The sequence below is a fragment of the Lissotriton helveticus genome, chromosome 6 (assembly GCF_964261635.1).
Source record: "Lissotriton helveticus chromosome 6, aLisHel1.1, whole genome shotgun sequence".
Classification (NCBI taxonomy): Eukaryota; Metazoa; Chordata; class Amphibia; order Caudata; family Salamandridae; genus Lissotriton; species Lissotriton helveticus.
This window is the reverse complement of record NC_136067.1, coordinates 2051328342-2051343967: the sequence shown is the minus strand read 5'-3', so window position 1 is coordinate 2051343967 and position 15626 is coordinate 2051328342. Positions and strand designations below refer to the sequence as shown.

The 15626-nt window shown below is 43.9% G+C and overlaps 1 protein-coding gene across 4 annotated transcripts in view; it reads right to left on the bottom strand.

The window, feature by feature from the left end:
- Positions 1 to 15626, bottom strand: part of SNX17 (sorting nexin 17) — a 225263-nt gene that overhangs the window by 31413 nt on the left and 178224 nt on the right. For all 4 annotated transcript variants that reach the window (XM_078650105.1, XM_078650103.1, XM_078650104.1 and 1 more), the window contains exons 9-12: positions 15403 to 15495; positions 12929 to 13132; positions 7184 to 7306; positions 3372 to 3449 (exon numbers count right to left, since the gene is read on the bottom strand). In XM_078650105.1, coding sequence (XP_078506231.1) covers positions 3372 to 3449; positions 7184 to 7306; positions 12929 to 13132; positions 15403 to 15495 — 498 coding nt within the window. The remainder of the gene's footprint in view (positions 1 to 3371; positions 3450 to 7183; positions 7307 to 12928; positions 13133 to 15402; positions 15496 to 15626) is intronic.

Sequence of the window (15626 nt, the reverse complement as noted above, 5' to 3'; positions counted from 1 at the left end):
AACTTTGATTGTTCAAGTCCGCTGGAGCCTCGTTGGAAACAGCCGCAACTTGTCCTCCTGACCACCCGCACGGCCGTGAAGTTGGAAGGCCGCAAGGGGTGGGTCCACCTGTCCCACGTCAAGAAATTCCATGGAGTTCGAAAAAAAACATTGGACTGTTCTATTTCTAAGGACTGCCTAAAAATTGACTTTGAATCCAAGCCTCCCCTGTTAGAGGAAACTCCGCAGCAGGAGTATAAAAAGAAACTCAGGTCTAGTAAAATAAGTCAGCCAGTTTAATTGTCTAAGTCCCCCTCGGGTGAAACGGTTAGACAGGTTTCTGACATGTATGAGATAGACCCCCATAGTGAGAGAGTTAGTCAAAACTCTATCAGATGTATCGTTTTTCTAAGTTTCATATTGTTTCTAAGTCTTATGGTTACCTGCACAAGTTATGCATTACATTTATGTTTTCCAATTTCTCATGTAAATAAGTTTTCTAATGCTACAGTAGAGCACACATTTAGTGATCTGCCTCCTCACGAGCTATCCTATCGTCTTGCTATGAGAAACAATACATTTATCAGAATGTTACACTATTCACACCAGACCAGCAATGCCACTAATTGTTGGGTGTGTGGTCGACTCCCCCCTTTCCAGACACCGAAGGGAGTTCTGCCACTCTTTCCTTATCCGTTTTCACATAATGGTTCGTGTGGAGCCTGGTCCACGTTAACGTCATCCACAACTGATATGTCCCTTCTGAATAGTACATGTTTTCCAGACAAGCAAGGTCTCACCCATAGAATAGGGTTAGATCTAGAAAATGAAGTATATGATTTAGGTAATTATTCTTCGAATGTTATGGTCCTGAATGTTCAGTCTGATACTACTCCAGATCTGCCTGCTATTTCAGTACTACCAGTCAAAGGCGAATTATGTGTCCGAAAGAATGGTTCCACACATGTAGGACATAGTGATTGTACTACTATTGTCAAGTATAGTGACAGTGGGAAATCTCTTTTCAAAGCCTCACGTCATTCTTATTTTGTTTGTGGTCAGACCGCATATGTTCGTCTGCCCCTCGATTGGGATGGAACATGTTACATTGCCTTCCTACTGCCACCAGTTTTTCTAGCCCCATCCGATTATCATAGAAACACACATCTAGTACACGTTAGACATAGAAGGGAGATCGAGTCCCCAATTGTCGATCAAACTGAAACTACTCTAGAACAGTATCAAGACTTTAATAAAGGTTTCTTCTTCTTTATAGGACCTATCCAGAATAGTAAGTTAATCCGTAGGTTAACCAGAACCCTTGAAGCAGTAGTGAATGAGACTACTTCTGCTCTAGGTAACTTAACAGAAGAGCAATCTGCTATGAGATTTGTCGTGCTCCAAAATCGTCTCGTTCTTGACGTCATACTGGCCGATAGAGGAGGAGCATGTAGAGTCATCGGATCTAGTTGCTGCATTTTCATTCCTAATAACGCACCGTCTGTTTATTCAGCTATAACCAGACTTCATAAAATTGCCCATCAGTTACACCAGAATCCAGGCACCTGGACATGGTCCGGTTGGCTCTGGAGTATAATTTCTGCCTGGGGATGGAAAGTATTGTCATTCCTAGGTATTGCAGTAATGATCATATTCAGTTGCTGCCTCTGTATACAATGTGGCCCTGCGATTTGCGGCATTTGTGCTACATCCTGTATTCCTAGTCCTAAGTCCCGTTCCAAGACAATTCGAGACGAGCAAATGATGCTGTATGAAATGATAGATGGTATCATGAATATTGATGTTTCCTGATGGAAACGTAGTGACAAGGAGGGAATGTGGAAAAGTAAATTTTGCCATGTTCTGTGTCCCTACGTGTTCCCCCATCTTATGTTATATGTGCATGATTAATATGCATGTATTCCCTTTCTGATCAATTAAAGACGCAATTACAGTTGTGTCCAACTCTAGTATGCCAGTTTCCAGTTCTCGTGAAAGCTACGAGTATTAGGCCTATGTAAGCCTATGTTGCCACGTTTTACAGTGTGCACGTTAATTCATTGAATTGTCCCCGTTTCTAGGCCTCAAAAGGGCCCGGACTCAGATTCAGCTCCTGTCTCCTGAACCCTCTCCGAGGAGCGATATAGCCCCCACCTGCATCCCTGACCCTTCACTTACTTCCTGCCTCACAGTGCCCGGCTCTGCCTGGCTCTGCCTGCCAGTCTGCCAAGAGTATGTTATGATTCTAGTTATCAGTCCAGCCCTCTTTCTCTGCATTCCTAAGCTACTGAATCACATCAATAGTTTCCGTCATGGTCTAGCCTTTATGTCTCCATGTAAGAGAAATACTGTATTAATGGTCATCGAATATTCCTCAACACGCACTATATGTAGAATTATGCATGCACCAGTCTTAGAGTCTGTTAGCCTTTGCCCTGATAACTCTTTTGGATTCTATCAACATGTTCTCTAAACATCAGATACTAGATAGTGTTTAGGTACATGTCGCTCTGACACTCCAGACTTTAGTCTCCTCTTCTAGTGCAGAAGTCATAGCCCCCAGTTCCTCCTGGTATCACGTCATTGCCAGCTTGCGCGCACCACTAGGTTAGAGGTCCCAGCTCCTCAGGTAGCCCCCTCCATGTTTCCGCCCCATTTATGACATATTCTGTTACATTTACACCACATGTCTATGTATACGCCCTGTACACACCTCTTGTTACACCCACTTTATGCCTTATCTTTCGCGACTGCTACAAACCCCGCCTACTGCTACGCCTACTGTATTGACTGTAATGCAATTGTTTTAGTATATATATGTTATGCACTGTTATTAAAGTAGCTGTTGTCCCGATCCTGCCCCCGGCAGCTGCCATCCTATTCCCGTGCAGGTTGTCCTGTTCCTGTCCTTTATGATATATTAAAACCTGCAAAACTCCAGCTACCTCGAATCTTGACTCTTATTTATTGAGCTATCTGTTTATATTGTATCCAGTCAAAAATAGACCCGGTAATTAATTATTTATTTACCACACATCAGAAAACTGTGTTCTTGTTGTGAGTGTCTATCTACTCTCTACCGACTACTAAGGTAAGCCTCGACTGCTCGACTTCACAGTCCCTGGAGAGTCCTGTGCCCAAATGGAATAACTTTGTGCTCCAACACCGGAGTCCTTGAGACACAAGTAAACCGTCTTAGTAGCCACATAGCAAACCGGACAGCAACCACTAAGTCCCAGACTACCTTTTTCCTACCACCACAGAAAAGCCCTGTTATCACGGAGTTAAGGGAGCAAGATTCCTGATCAAGAATACCGGGCGAGGGCAGGTAAGATAGAGGGCCTGAGAACACTTAATGCATATTTTAAGAACAGAAATTTATAGCCACGTACCTTTTTAATACTGCCTCCTGATTTCTTTACCATCAGCTCGTCCACCATGGACTGCAAGCAGATACTCATCATGATGGCCTAGAGAAAAGATTAGTTTGTTGTTAAAGGAGAATGATTCATGAGAAGCAGGGTGTAACACCTACATCATCTGAGACACACACTTATTCTTGGACCATGCTCCACCTGCAAGCTCATACACATTCTAAACTATCACCTTTTGTGCTGCCACACACCCTGCAAGCACCCACATATTCTAAAAATAAATCACCTTAAGTGCTGCCACACACTATCTCACTACCTTGTACAAGGGCCTATTTCCTTCAGATTTCTCCCCTCTCGCTACTCTACAATGTGTCCCCCCTTTCACATCCCAGAGTCTCCGCAGTATGAGGCTCTCCTTTGTAGACCTCGCTATCCCCAGCCCAGTTTGTCATGGCAGGTGCATACTTTAGAGGCAGCTGAGCAATGAAAGATGCATTAATGAATTTGGGCCCCAATTCTATGTTACAAGACAGGGGACTTGAGGGAGGTTTGCTAAATCTTTTAAATTATGACGAGAAGGGCATTCCCATAGTCAGGACCAGAACTTAGACCTAAGGCAAACATTTACGTTGACAGTCAGAGGTTTCTGATACTCTCAGCAACTTAAACTGCTATCAATATTCTTCAGTTATAATTTCAGAAGGAGTTGAAGTTGTAATGTCTCCACAAGAAAGCACAGGGATACGGTGTTATCAAGCACGGTGGCAGCAATGTATAATGCCATGATGCTAGTTGATCAGAGATGACTTGGAAGCTTATTGATCACTAAAGGGATAAATCAGGAATTCTAGATTCTGTGAGTTTAGGTTGAGTTGTCTGAACGACCCACATGTATGGATTCAACTCCTAGCGAAACTGAAAACACATTAAACTCTGAAGGTACATTTCACTACAACTGTGTGTTGTCTGCAATTGGGCTACACCTAAATCAAGTAGCAGTTTACCAAATGGTTCCATAGAAAGAATGAATAACCTGGGGGCACCGATGGAGCATTGAGAGACGCCACAGGGTAGTTATTTATTATTATTACTTTTCTTTAAAGGATGAGTTAATACTCACTTGTTGGGAGCATTTGTTCAAGTAATCAAAAAAATACCACCACCTGTCTTATTGCTGGATACTCCTGGTGGAGTTCAAGCTTCTTTGTGCTGAACATTCTGACAGCATGACTGCCCTCTTTATTTCCAGTGAACAAACTGCAAAAGACATACCCACACAACAAGGGGAACCCTACCGTTCAGATCTGGTTTCTGATGCGGCCCCTTCCAAAACCCCAAAAATAACTTCAACAAACATAAGGACCCTCATTGAGACTCGACAACTAGATGGTGGGATACATCTAATATATCTGACTTAATAGCTAAGTCCCGCTGAAAAAATTGTTGAGTACCTGCCACTTCATGCCCAGGCAATTCTCTGGCCTGTCTAGACTATCTCCACGGCCTACCATCTCACATGCCAAGGTCTCAGTACGAGGGCAAAAAGGAAATATTCTCTTTTGACCATGATGTGGTAACCATCATCCATGATCTAAAGTTTAGCCTGCCTTGGTACTAAAGTCTAGCATGAATCCAGACTACTAACGACCTAGCATATTATTTTTAGAAACATCTCTTCAGTTGGGATGTTACTCAACTGTCAGTAACTGTGGCAAGAAAAGGCAGACCAACTGTGGGTCAATAATAGTTGAGGTCATTAGAATCAACAATGTTTTTTTAAAGGAGGGGCTTAGTATTGCAACTGGGGAGCCCAACAATACATAGATTTGAGTGTAGCAGGTTGGCCCAGTATGGAATGATATAGCAGACAGAATGACATTTTGAGTTGGACCACCTATATGGTCATCTATTTGGAGTGTTCCATCTTTAGAGATTAGGTCAAGAATGAAGTGTCTGATGTGGGTACTATTGTCTATGCATTGTTAAACAATGTATTTGGTCTCTCTACAGGATCAAAAATAATGAAGTCTGCTAGAATCTACGGGAGGGACTTGAGCTCAACCACCGAGCACCAAAATGCTGGAGTTTCTACATAGATTGGTTAACAGTAAAGGCTATTTTAGTAGACAGACCTCTCTGTCTATTTGTTTCATAGAGATATCCAGAACAATGAAAACATATGCAACAGTTTGGTAGGCTTCATGAACTCATGACTCAGAGGAAATCAAAAGGTTTAGGTTAAATGAATCACAACACACCTCAAAACTAACTGCTCATAGCAAAAGTGTATGAAAAGCAGAAGAGGGAGGTAAACTCTACTTTGAGCATACGTGTGGTGATAAATTCAGGTTTATTTGCACGAGGATGCCAGGTGTGCCAGCTTTTGGTATCAAGGACAGTGAGGCCCTGAGTAGCTAAACCAGATGTATCAAGCCTTTTCCGTAACAAGAGCTACTTTTGATAGACGAAAATAGTCCTGAGCTTCTGACTTTTACAATTTGTTGCAGTGTGGACCAAATCAGAGAATCTCCGTAGTGGACACACCTTGCAGGATTACTGGTAGTGGCTGCCCAGATGTATTTCACAGCATTGAGTGATGCCAAAATATATGCAGAATATTGACTAATACAACATGACAAAGGTAAATTTACAAGTACGTATATATGGACTATTCAAAAATCCACACCTATGCACCTTCAAGAAAAACGTGTGGGCTTAAGAGCGTAAATAAAACTCTACCCCTTTATGTACTTACTTTCATGATATTGTAGTCTTTACTTTGGATTCTTTATATTAAAAAATTCAATATTCTGGTAGAACATCAATCACCCAGACATATAAAACGGAGTTGCTAACAATAATGTCAGGAAAGTATCATAATAAAATGCCTATAAATGAATAATGAAATAAGCGCCACAACAGTAAGTGTACATTGAAACAAATGAAATGAATTAAAAGCTATAAATCTCCACAGCTAGGCATGAACTGTCATTCAAAGAGTAGTTTAAATCGGTTTTAGATGTTCAATCATTTTATTTCCAAACAACAGCATGTTTGGTTCTCAAAATACATGGTTTTCTATCAAATATGCAAGTTTTATTTTTGGTTTACACACACAAAGAAATTCTTGTTTTTATCTTGCAAAGTGACTTTTTTCAATAAGGCTATATTAAGTGTTCTGAATTAAGTACTGTTCTGGGCTATCGGCGAGCTACCAGTAGCTCCTGAGCTACCCGTTGGAGACGCCTGAGATAGACGGACGTGTTAATTTTGGATAATTCAGAAATCACCAGCTGTGATTAGACACTGACAGTTTGGAGGTCGCGATTGTGCTGATTTTTGTGATGAGACATTGAGGACTGAGAACGTCGGGAGGAGACAGCCAGGTCTAATAGCTCAGTGGACTAAGGCATCCACTTCTGGAATTTGTGTTTAACCCGGTGGACAGTGATTTGGAACCTGGTGGGTCACCCAGCTTTCTAAAGGTCAATGAAGTCAGGACCATTGAGGTGATGACTATAAACATCGGTTCTTAGCAATGTAAAGAAGACGGCCTTTTCAGTGGACGAATTACCCACTTTCACATTTTTCCTCAAAACACACAGAAAAGCTTAGTTTTTCAAATCTAGAATGTGGGATTGCCACGTTTACATACACAAATCACAAACCAGTTGTCAGGTTGATTAAAAAATAAAAGCAATAACTTGTATGGCAGTGTTTTCCTAAATCAGCTTTGAGTCACTAAATAAGTATCAGTTCAAGTAATCAGAATTGTCATACTTTTAAAAGTGCCTTTCAAACAACCCCAGCCATAGCACTACACCTCATACCTGAGGGCTGGTGATGGTCACCCATTGCAGCCGGTCTTTGCTCATTAAGTACTCAAAGGCCAGCTCCAGCTTCACCTCCGTTTTCCCAGGGCTGCTATTCCCTGTTCCATTGGTCATTGGCACCTGGAAGAACAAAGCACGTCTTCAGCCGATTGTGTGTTCTTGCAAACAAATACTCATTGATAAATCAGTGGGGTTCATTAGGATGCTCCTCAAGAAGAAGTTTAGGGATAGAAAGTCGTGTCCTGAAATGATTTGGGTCATTTGTGTTGCATATAATTTAAAGAGTGAAAACTGGAGACTTACCCTCTGTAATCGCCTGTCTGCAACACGGGATGCACCATGCATCGTCCCTCCCTACCATCAACTTTAATGCACACTTGTGTCCAGGAGATAAACAGTTCCTTTGTAAACTTCTTGTATGCAGTGAAACATGTCAACATTTTCTTTTACCCACTGTCTGAATGCAGTATTAATCTGTTATTACATAATGCACCCAGAGATCCTTTTGGGTCTTGTCGTTTGCACTCCTAAATAAATAATACTCCTAAATAAACAATACAGATGGCTCCCAGCTATGCAAGCGCTTCTTAAAGGGCACTCAAGGATTCAGTTTTCTCAACATAATTAAGATTGAAAACCTTCATGAAGGCAGGACATGTCCATTCTCTTCACTTGACGAAGCTTGATGGGTCGTGGTGTTACTTGAGTTAGTGCATTTGCCTGTAACCGTGGTTCTCCAATGCTGGTATCTCTCATACTTTAATTATTCCATCTTACAGTATATGTTGCATCATTGCTTTATCCAATGCTGTGAAAGGCAGAGTACATCACTCCCCCCTCAAGACAATTTCCTTCAGGTTTTCATTTTCATAGTGTGTAATAAACTGCTTTGCAAAGAATGGGATGGCAGAATTCAATGTAGGCCACAATTCAGCAAGTGATTCAGAGCTTTGAGGTGACTTCACCGTTGCTAGATTGACCATGAATGAAAAACAAGCACTGGCCAGACTTCTTAAACAATGTTTTGTCTAAAAAGGAATCCGAGACAACTCTTGTGAGATCAAGGACCTCTCTGCAGGAGAAGATGCATCCTAAAACAATGGGGGTAAAACAAACTAATTGACTGAGGACTAGACCAGCAATTGTTTATACAACAACTTTAAAAAATGTAATCCAAGTTATGTTTATAGAAAAGGCTTGAACTTTCGCAACCAGTTTTGTAGATCAACTAGTTTCCATGTTACAGATTGGATTACAATACGTTAAATAGGCTATGGGGTAAATGCATCCATTTATGACTCGGAGTTGAGTGTTTGAAAAGTTTCAACAATCCAGCAATAATTTTAGTTTGTGACGTTGCTATGTATGGGTATGCCCTGACGCGGGTCCCTTGCTCGCTGAGCCACTGGATTGAAGCTAGTCTGGCTGATGAGGTGATACCCCAAAACCATTCCCAAGATGCTCATTTCTGGTCCAGGGAGGACCTGGTCTGGCAGTTCGTGCTGGACTGTTCTCAGGAGGAGCCGAATCAAGACTGATCTGCATACAGCTGGGTCCAAAAGGGGGGTGACGTGGCAATCAAAATAACAATAAACCGTGTTGAAACTTTTTAAACACTCACCCCAGTCACAGATCTGGGTTTAATCTATTGTGATTTTGCTTGTCACGTCACCTCAATTTGGACCCATAAATAGTCGTCGCCAAACTGCAGTCCTCAAACAAAGGAGAATATGAGGAGCTGCACCGCGACAAGGGACTGAGAAAGAAGCACACTGTCAGAGGATGCCGACTTTGAGAATTCAGAGATGGAAGAGAGTCTGTCAGGGTTCAAATGCTATTGGGATTCTGCTGTACTCGTCCTCATTCAAGTACATAGTCGCGAAGGCAAGGAAGACTCAGTAACTTATTGCCATGGCCATAAGGCATGGCTTTAGCCCCCAAGGCAAGGCCCCAAGCCACGGTTTATCCCCCAAGACACAGCTTTAGTCCCCAGGACACAGCTTTAGTCCCCAGGACACAGCTTTAGTCCCCAAGCACGGCTTTAGCCCCCAAGCACGGCTTTAGCCCCCAAGGAAGGCACGGATTTAGCCCCCAAGGAAGGCACGGCTTTAGCCCCCAAGGAAGGCACGGCTTTAGCCATCAAGGCACGGCTTTAGCCCCCAAGGCACGGCTTTAGCCCCCAAGGCACGGCTTTAGCCCCCAAGGCACGGCTTTAGCCCCCAAGGAACGCACGGCTTTAGCCCCCAAGGAACGCACGGCTTTAGCCCCCAAGGAACGCACGGCTTTAGCCCCCAAGGAACGCACGGCTTTAGCCCCCAAGGAACACACGGCTTTAGCCCCCAAGGAACGCACGGCTTTAGCCCCCAAGGAACGCACGGCTTTAGCCCCCAAGGAACGCACGGCTTTAGCCCCCAAGGAACGCACGGCTTTAGCCCCCAAGGAACGCACAGCTTTAGCCCCCAAGGAACGCACGGCTTTAGCCCCCAAGGAACGCACGGCTTTAGCCCCCAAGGAACGCACGGCTTTAGCCCCCAAGGAACGCACGGCTTTAGCCCCCAAGGACCGCACGGCTTTAGCCCCCAAGGAACGCACAGCTTTAGCCCCCAAGGAACGCACAGCTTTAGCCCCCAAGGAACGCACAGCTTTAGCCCCCAAGGAACGCACAGCTTTAGCCCCCAAGGAACGCACAGCTTTAGCCCCCAAGGAACGCACAGCTTTAGCCCCCAAGGAACGCACGGCTTTAGCCCCCAAGGAACGCACGGCTTTAGCCCCCAAGGAACGCACGGCTTTAGCCCCAAGGAACGCACAGCTTTAGCCATCAACGCACAGCTTTAGCCATCAACGCACAGCTTTAGCCATCAACGCACAGCTTTAGCCATCAACGCACAGCTTTAGCCATCAACGCACAGCTTTAGCCCCCAGGACACAGCTTTAGTCCCCAGGACACAGCTTTAGTCCCCAGGACACAGATTTAGTCCCCAGGACACAGATTTAGTCCCCAGGACACAGATTTAGTCCCCAGGACACAGATTTAGTCCCCAGGACACAGATTTAGTCCCCAGGACACAGATTTAGTCCCCAAGGCACAGCTTTAGTCCCCAAGGCACAGCTTTAGTCCCCAAGGCACAGCTTTAGTCCCCAAGGCACAGCTTTAGCCCCCAAGGCACAGCTTTAGCCCCCAAGGCACAGCTTTAGCCCCCAAGGCACAGCTTATACCCAAGGCACAGCTTATACCCAAGGCACAGCTTTAGCCCCCAAGGCACAGCTTTAGCCCCCAAGGCACAGCTTTAGCCCCCAAGGCACGGCTTCAGCCCCCAAGGCACGGCTTTAGCCCCCAAGGAATGGCTTTAGCCCCCAAAGAACGGCTTTAGCCCCCAAGGAACGCACGGCGAAGGTACGGCTTTAGCCCCCAAGGAACGCACGGCTTTAGCCATCAAGGAAAGCACGGCTTTAGCCATCAAGGCATGCACGGCTTTAGCCCCCAAGGCACGGCTTTAGCCCCCAAGGAACGCACGGCGAAGGCACGGCTTTAGCCCCCAAGGAACGCACGGCTTTAGCCATCAAGGAACGCACGGCTTTAGCCATCAAGGCATGCACGGCTTTAGCCCCCAAGGCACGGCTTTAGCCCCCAAGGCACGGCTTTAGCCCCCAAGGCACGGCTTTAGGCAAGTGCTGGACCTGGTCAAAAAGACCAAACAGGCAAGTAAAGCATACACGTCTTATGAGGACACACTGGGAACAGCAGGATAAGAAGAGAGAAGCATTTGTGGAGATGTTAGAGGGGACCAGAAGGGCATCTTGGAGGTGGCAGTATATAGTCCTGTCAAATGTGTGATTTCCAATCTTTACAGAGTATTTTGTTTTTATACTCACAATTCCAAATGTCATGCGTCCTGTCCTATATATCTCCTGGTTTGACTTAATCTCTTGATGTGCCTTTCAGAGAGGGAAGACACCCCGTCCTCAACCAACCACCTACAATGTCAACCAGTCTTGAAGGGATTCAATTAGTGACAAATTCCACTGCTGGAAACACCTCATGGAAGAGGCTTCCTAAATACATATTATGGCTACATTACAGACTCCAAAATAAAAAAAGAAACATTATGATTATCGTGCTGTCCTATTACTTCTTTCTCCTTACAGTGGTGTAGGAAATGAGAAAACCTATGCTGCCATGATACAGCGGCTACAGGTCAATGCCATCTGCAAACTGTAATGACTCGAAAGATCCACAAACGCAGCATGCCATTCTTGATTTCACTGGCATTAGCCCTAATGTGCCCTCCTCAGGGCTCTCAGCAATTTCAACCCAGAGAAGATCCAGCATATTGGGTGTTTTCTTTTATACACATACTTCGATTATGTGGCAAAGTGACTATATGCTCCAATGCAAGGGATACAGTGATGGATGCAGGAGTAACATATTGAAGCATCCAGTCAGCCACAAATCAATTTACCCAATGGAACTGATCTTCTATGATTAAGCTAAAGGTTTATTTGGTACCCTAAACCTATTTATCTGAAATTGCAAGTAACCGTTGATCGAAGAGGACAGACAGGGTAAAATCTAGAGTTCTGCCAAAGTACACGTGCTCGACAGCAAGAAACCACTGCAATTTATTTTATTATGTTTGTCATGAGGGTGTTTTACAGTAGCTTCTGCTGTTGCGTTGGCAACTGGATCATTTTCTGCAAGCCTGAGGTTTCCATTGCAGACCTGACTATGATCCGGCTTGTGAATGTGTTACATGTAGAGTGCATGTTCTCTTCTTCCATCAGTTGACCATCAATTATTTTTTTTTAAACCTTTATTTTGCATTTTTCAGAACAGTAAGTTTAACGTTCAGTGCATATCAACAAGTTGACCATTAGTTATAGTGATTGCTGAGTAAACATTCTTGGTGATTGGTGGGTAATAGCAGTGGGCTTTAACAAATGTGGTAAAAAATAGGTTAAATATGAAGATGGTAGGCGCGCCCACTTCCCAATGGGCTAAAGAACGGTGATGGATTAAACCCAGATCTTTTGACTGGGTGTGAGTGTTTGATTGGTTCAGATGCTCCGTCCATTACCACCCCCTTTTGTACCGCTTTTGGCCGCCATAAGTGTGGCAGGGTATGCTCAGACGTGAGTCCCTTGCTCACTTTGCCACTGGATTCAAGCAAGCCGGGCTGAAGACGGCTGTAATGCCAGAAACCGGTCCTCGGAAGCTTGTTTCCGGTCCAGGGAAGGCATGGCTTGGCAGTTCGGGCTGGACTGTTCCCATGAGGAACAGGGTCAGACTGATTTGCATATAGCCATGTCTGAACTGGGGTGGCAGAGTGGGCTAAAGAACGGTGATGGATTAAACCCAGATCTTTTGACTGGGTGTGAGTGTTTGATTGGTTCAGATGCTCCGTCCATTACCACCCCCTTTTGTACCGCACTTCCCAATGTGTGCAAGAATCATTACTGCTCCTTTTATTTTGAGTTGTGGAAGAACCCCTATTCCCATTCCACCCGCCATTTTCCTGAGTAAGTCACGCCTATTTTTCCAGCCTGCCACCAACATATCATTTGTCGTTATGTTTTCTTGGTTATCATGTTGAGATAATGGATTTCTTGGTTATGGCATAGAAATTTTCAAGCATACATGCACACAGGAAGCATCTTTCCACCCTGCAATATGAACCAGGATAGTAAATCTCCACCATCATGATTAAGCCAGCAATAAGCTGCATTGGTCTTACTGTAACTCACAGAGGACGTCACCCGCCAGCACCTCATGCGGGTCACCTTGAAGCTGCCTTCCTTCATCTGCTCGCTCGGTAGCTTCACCTGGAAGTTCAGCTCATTGTTGCCAGCGCTGACAATCACATGACAACCCTTCTCAGGGAAATCCGTAATGCAAGGGTCAAATTTGAGATAGCCGTAATACTTCAGGGTCTGTGCTAAGCGGATGAACTGCAATTACAAAAACAAAAACATCTGACCACGAATTACAAAACAAGAATCATCTACATTTTCCACTAAATTTTAAGCTTAAAAGAGGTAATGCTTTTACAAAAAGCAACATATTTCTTCCTGTTTTACTAATTAATTTGCTTATAATGCACATTAAAACCTGATAACGGAATTTGGCACCTGTACAAGATGAGACCGAAACACTGGTCACTTGCAATGAAAACCTGAAATCCAAGGAGCTAGAGTAAGGCAGGCCAGGAAAAGACTAAAGGCTGAGAATTTATCCCCAAGAGTACTATAATGCAAAATAAAAAGCATCTGCGTACTGGCACTCTGTAAACAATTCAAGACTTGTGAAGAACACAAGGCATTTAGTTTTCCATCGTGACCGAAAGGAGTTTCCACCTCATCCAGTGGAAGAGAGGCCTTTTCTGCCTAAAGAAGAGACCAACACCTAGCTGCCCCCAGTCCCTTGACATGACCGTCACCTGCAGGTTGCCATGCTCTATTTTAGCAGACCACCGACTGAGACTTGTAGGTCTAATTTAATAAATGGAAGACCAGAGTAGCTGTGAATCCAGAGTATGGCTCGCAGATGGTGATCTTGTGGATTGGGTGAACTGTAGCGAGGCGCAGTCTCTTTACGAACCAGGACGACCAGTTACTGTCTTACAATTCTGAAACGTCAACAGCGTCACTCCAGATGAAACCCGTTTCAATACTGAAATGCATTGGCAAAGTTTGATAGGAAATGTCAGAAGCACAATGAGATATCTGTTCAATCTGGATTGTGTATTGTGACTGGGTACGCACACACATGGGCTTGTCTGCAGTTATTAAACAATTGATAGGTACCAGATGCTCCAACCAGAGAATAAACTGCCACTAGTCAAGCCATTGCATAGCAAAATGTCAAAGTTTTACTTAGCGGCAAAAATAGATTTCCAGCTTTAAGCTATTACAGATTGTCTGCATTATTTTGCCATCTCAGGTTTGGCTCGATCAAAGTTATGCGAGTACTGACTCAACTCACAACTCACGATGATACTGAACGCCCACAAAGACAACAAAACCTCCATCTTTAGATTCCATTTTCTCCATTCCATATATGTAGTCAGAAGCTTAATACTTTAACAGTCAGCAACAAGACACCGATCAATGTCTTTCATAACCAAAAGACTTTCAGGTGGGCACCTTTCCCAGAGCTATTTATGTAACTCGGTACATTAGCAAGAACACTAGACTACCCATTGACCTTGGGCTCCGGCAAAAAGCGCTTCAACGTCTCATCTTGGCAGTAAGAGCTATATGGATGTAAATGCAATTAAATTTAAGATGTTATTATACTTTAAAATACTTTCTCACTTCCAGGGCCAGCTAAACCATGCAAACAAGAGGCCACACTCCTTTCAGACAGCTACTGACACCCCTCTCCTCCGTTTGGTGAGGTGTTCTACATATTTTTGATGATTCCGTTTTATATTCGAGTTACGTTTGCAGATTATAAATGTATTGTTAATTTCAGAGTTACTTGCACTGGTCCAATACAAGCGATCATCTACAAACTTAGTTTTCCTGGATCCACAAGGTGTTGAAGCCTACACTCAATATTTGCTCTGCATTCTTCTTTCTCACTGTACATTGTTACAATGCCCCATGAGGTCTCACCTGTACTAAAAAACAGGAACGAAATGTGTTTTTCAAAATGCATTTGAAGAGGACAATTTTAGTTCATGTACGTCAAACATATGGTAAAGGGTACCATACAGTATGGGATATAATACAGGTAATCACTGGCCGGGAAACAGAGCATTTACGTATTCATGTTTGGGCATTAATACAGATAGATTGCAGTGGAGAACTGTACAAAAATGAAGTCAGATAGGGGAATCAGTGGAGGGGATGCAAGCCGAAAACTGTGGAATACAAACTGGTAAGTGGTCCATCATACAGAGGTTTACGTAAGGGTGATGTGCCATTACAAGGGGATGGCCTTTAGCTCTTTCCCAAAGAGCAGGAGGGAGGGAGCTTGCTGGATCAGAGTAAGGAGGTTGATCCAGGACACAAGTACACTGCAAAAGAATGCTTAGCATCTTCTGTTCTGTGTTTTTCTCTGCAGCTTTTACACAGTCCTGTCACTGTGGAGAGCTTAACCTTGCGAGACAAACTAAACAAAAGTGGAAAGCCAATCTCCTGATGACAGCAATTCTCATGTGCAAAGCACGCACACACACACACACACACACACACACACACACACACAAACCTACCTCCTTTTTAGATACTTTCTCCTGCAGAGATTTCAACTGCCGATGCTGGTCCTTATTCACAAGGATCCATCCTCGTTCGATGTCAGAGACGGTCTGTGAACGTAAGAGACAACATGTTAGAAGAGTTTCCCTACGCCCTACATGTAAATGTATCTAATATATGACATATTGCACAATGAATTTAGTGGAGTTGAAATGGACATTTTTTACAAAGTGATTAATGC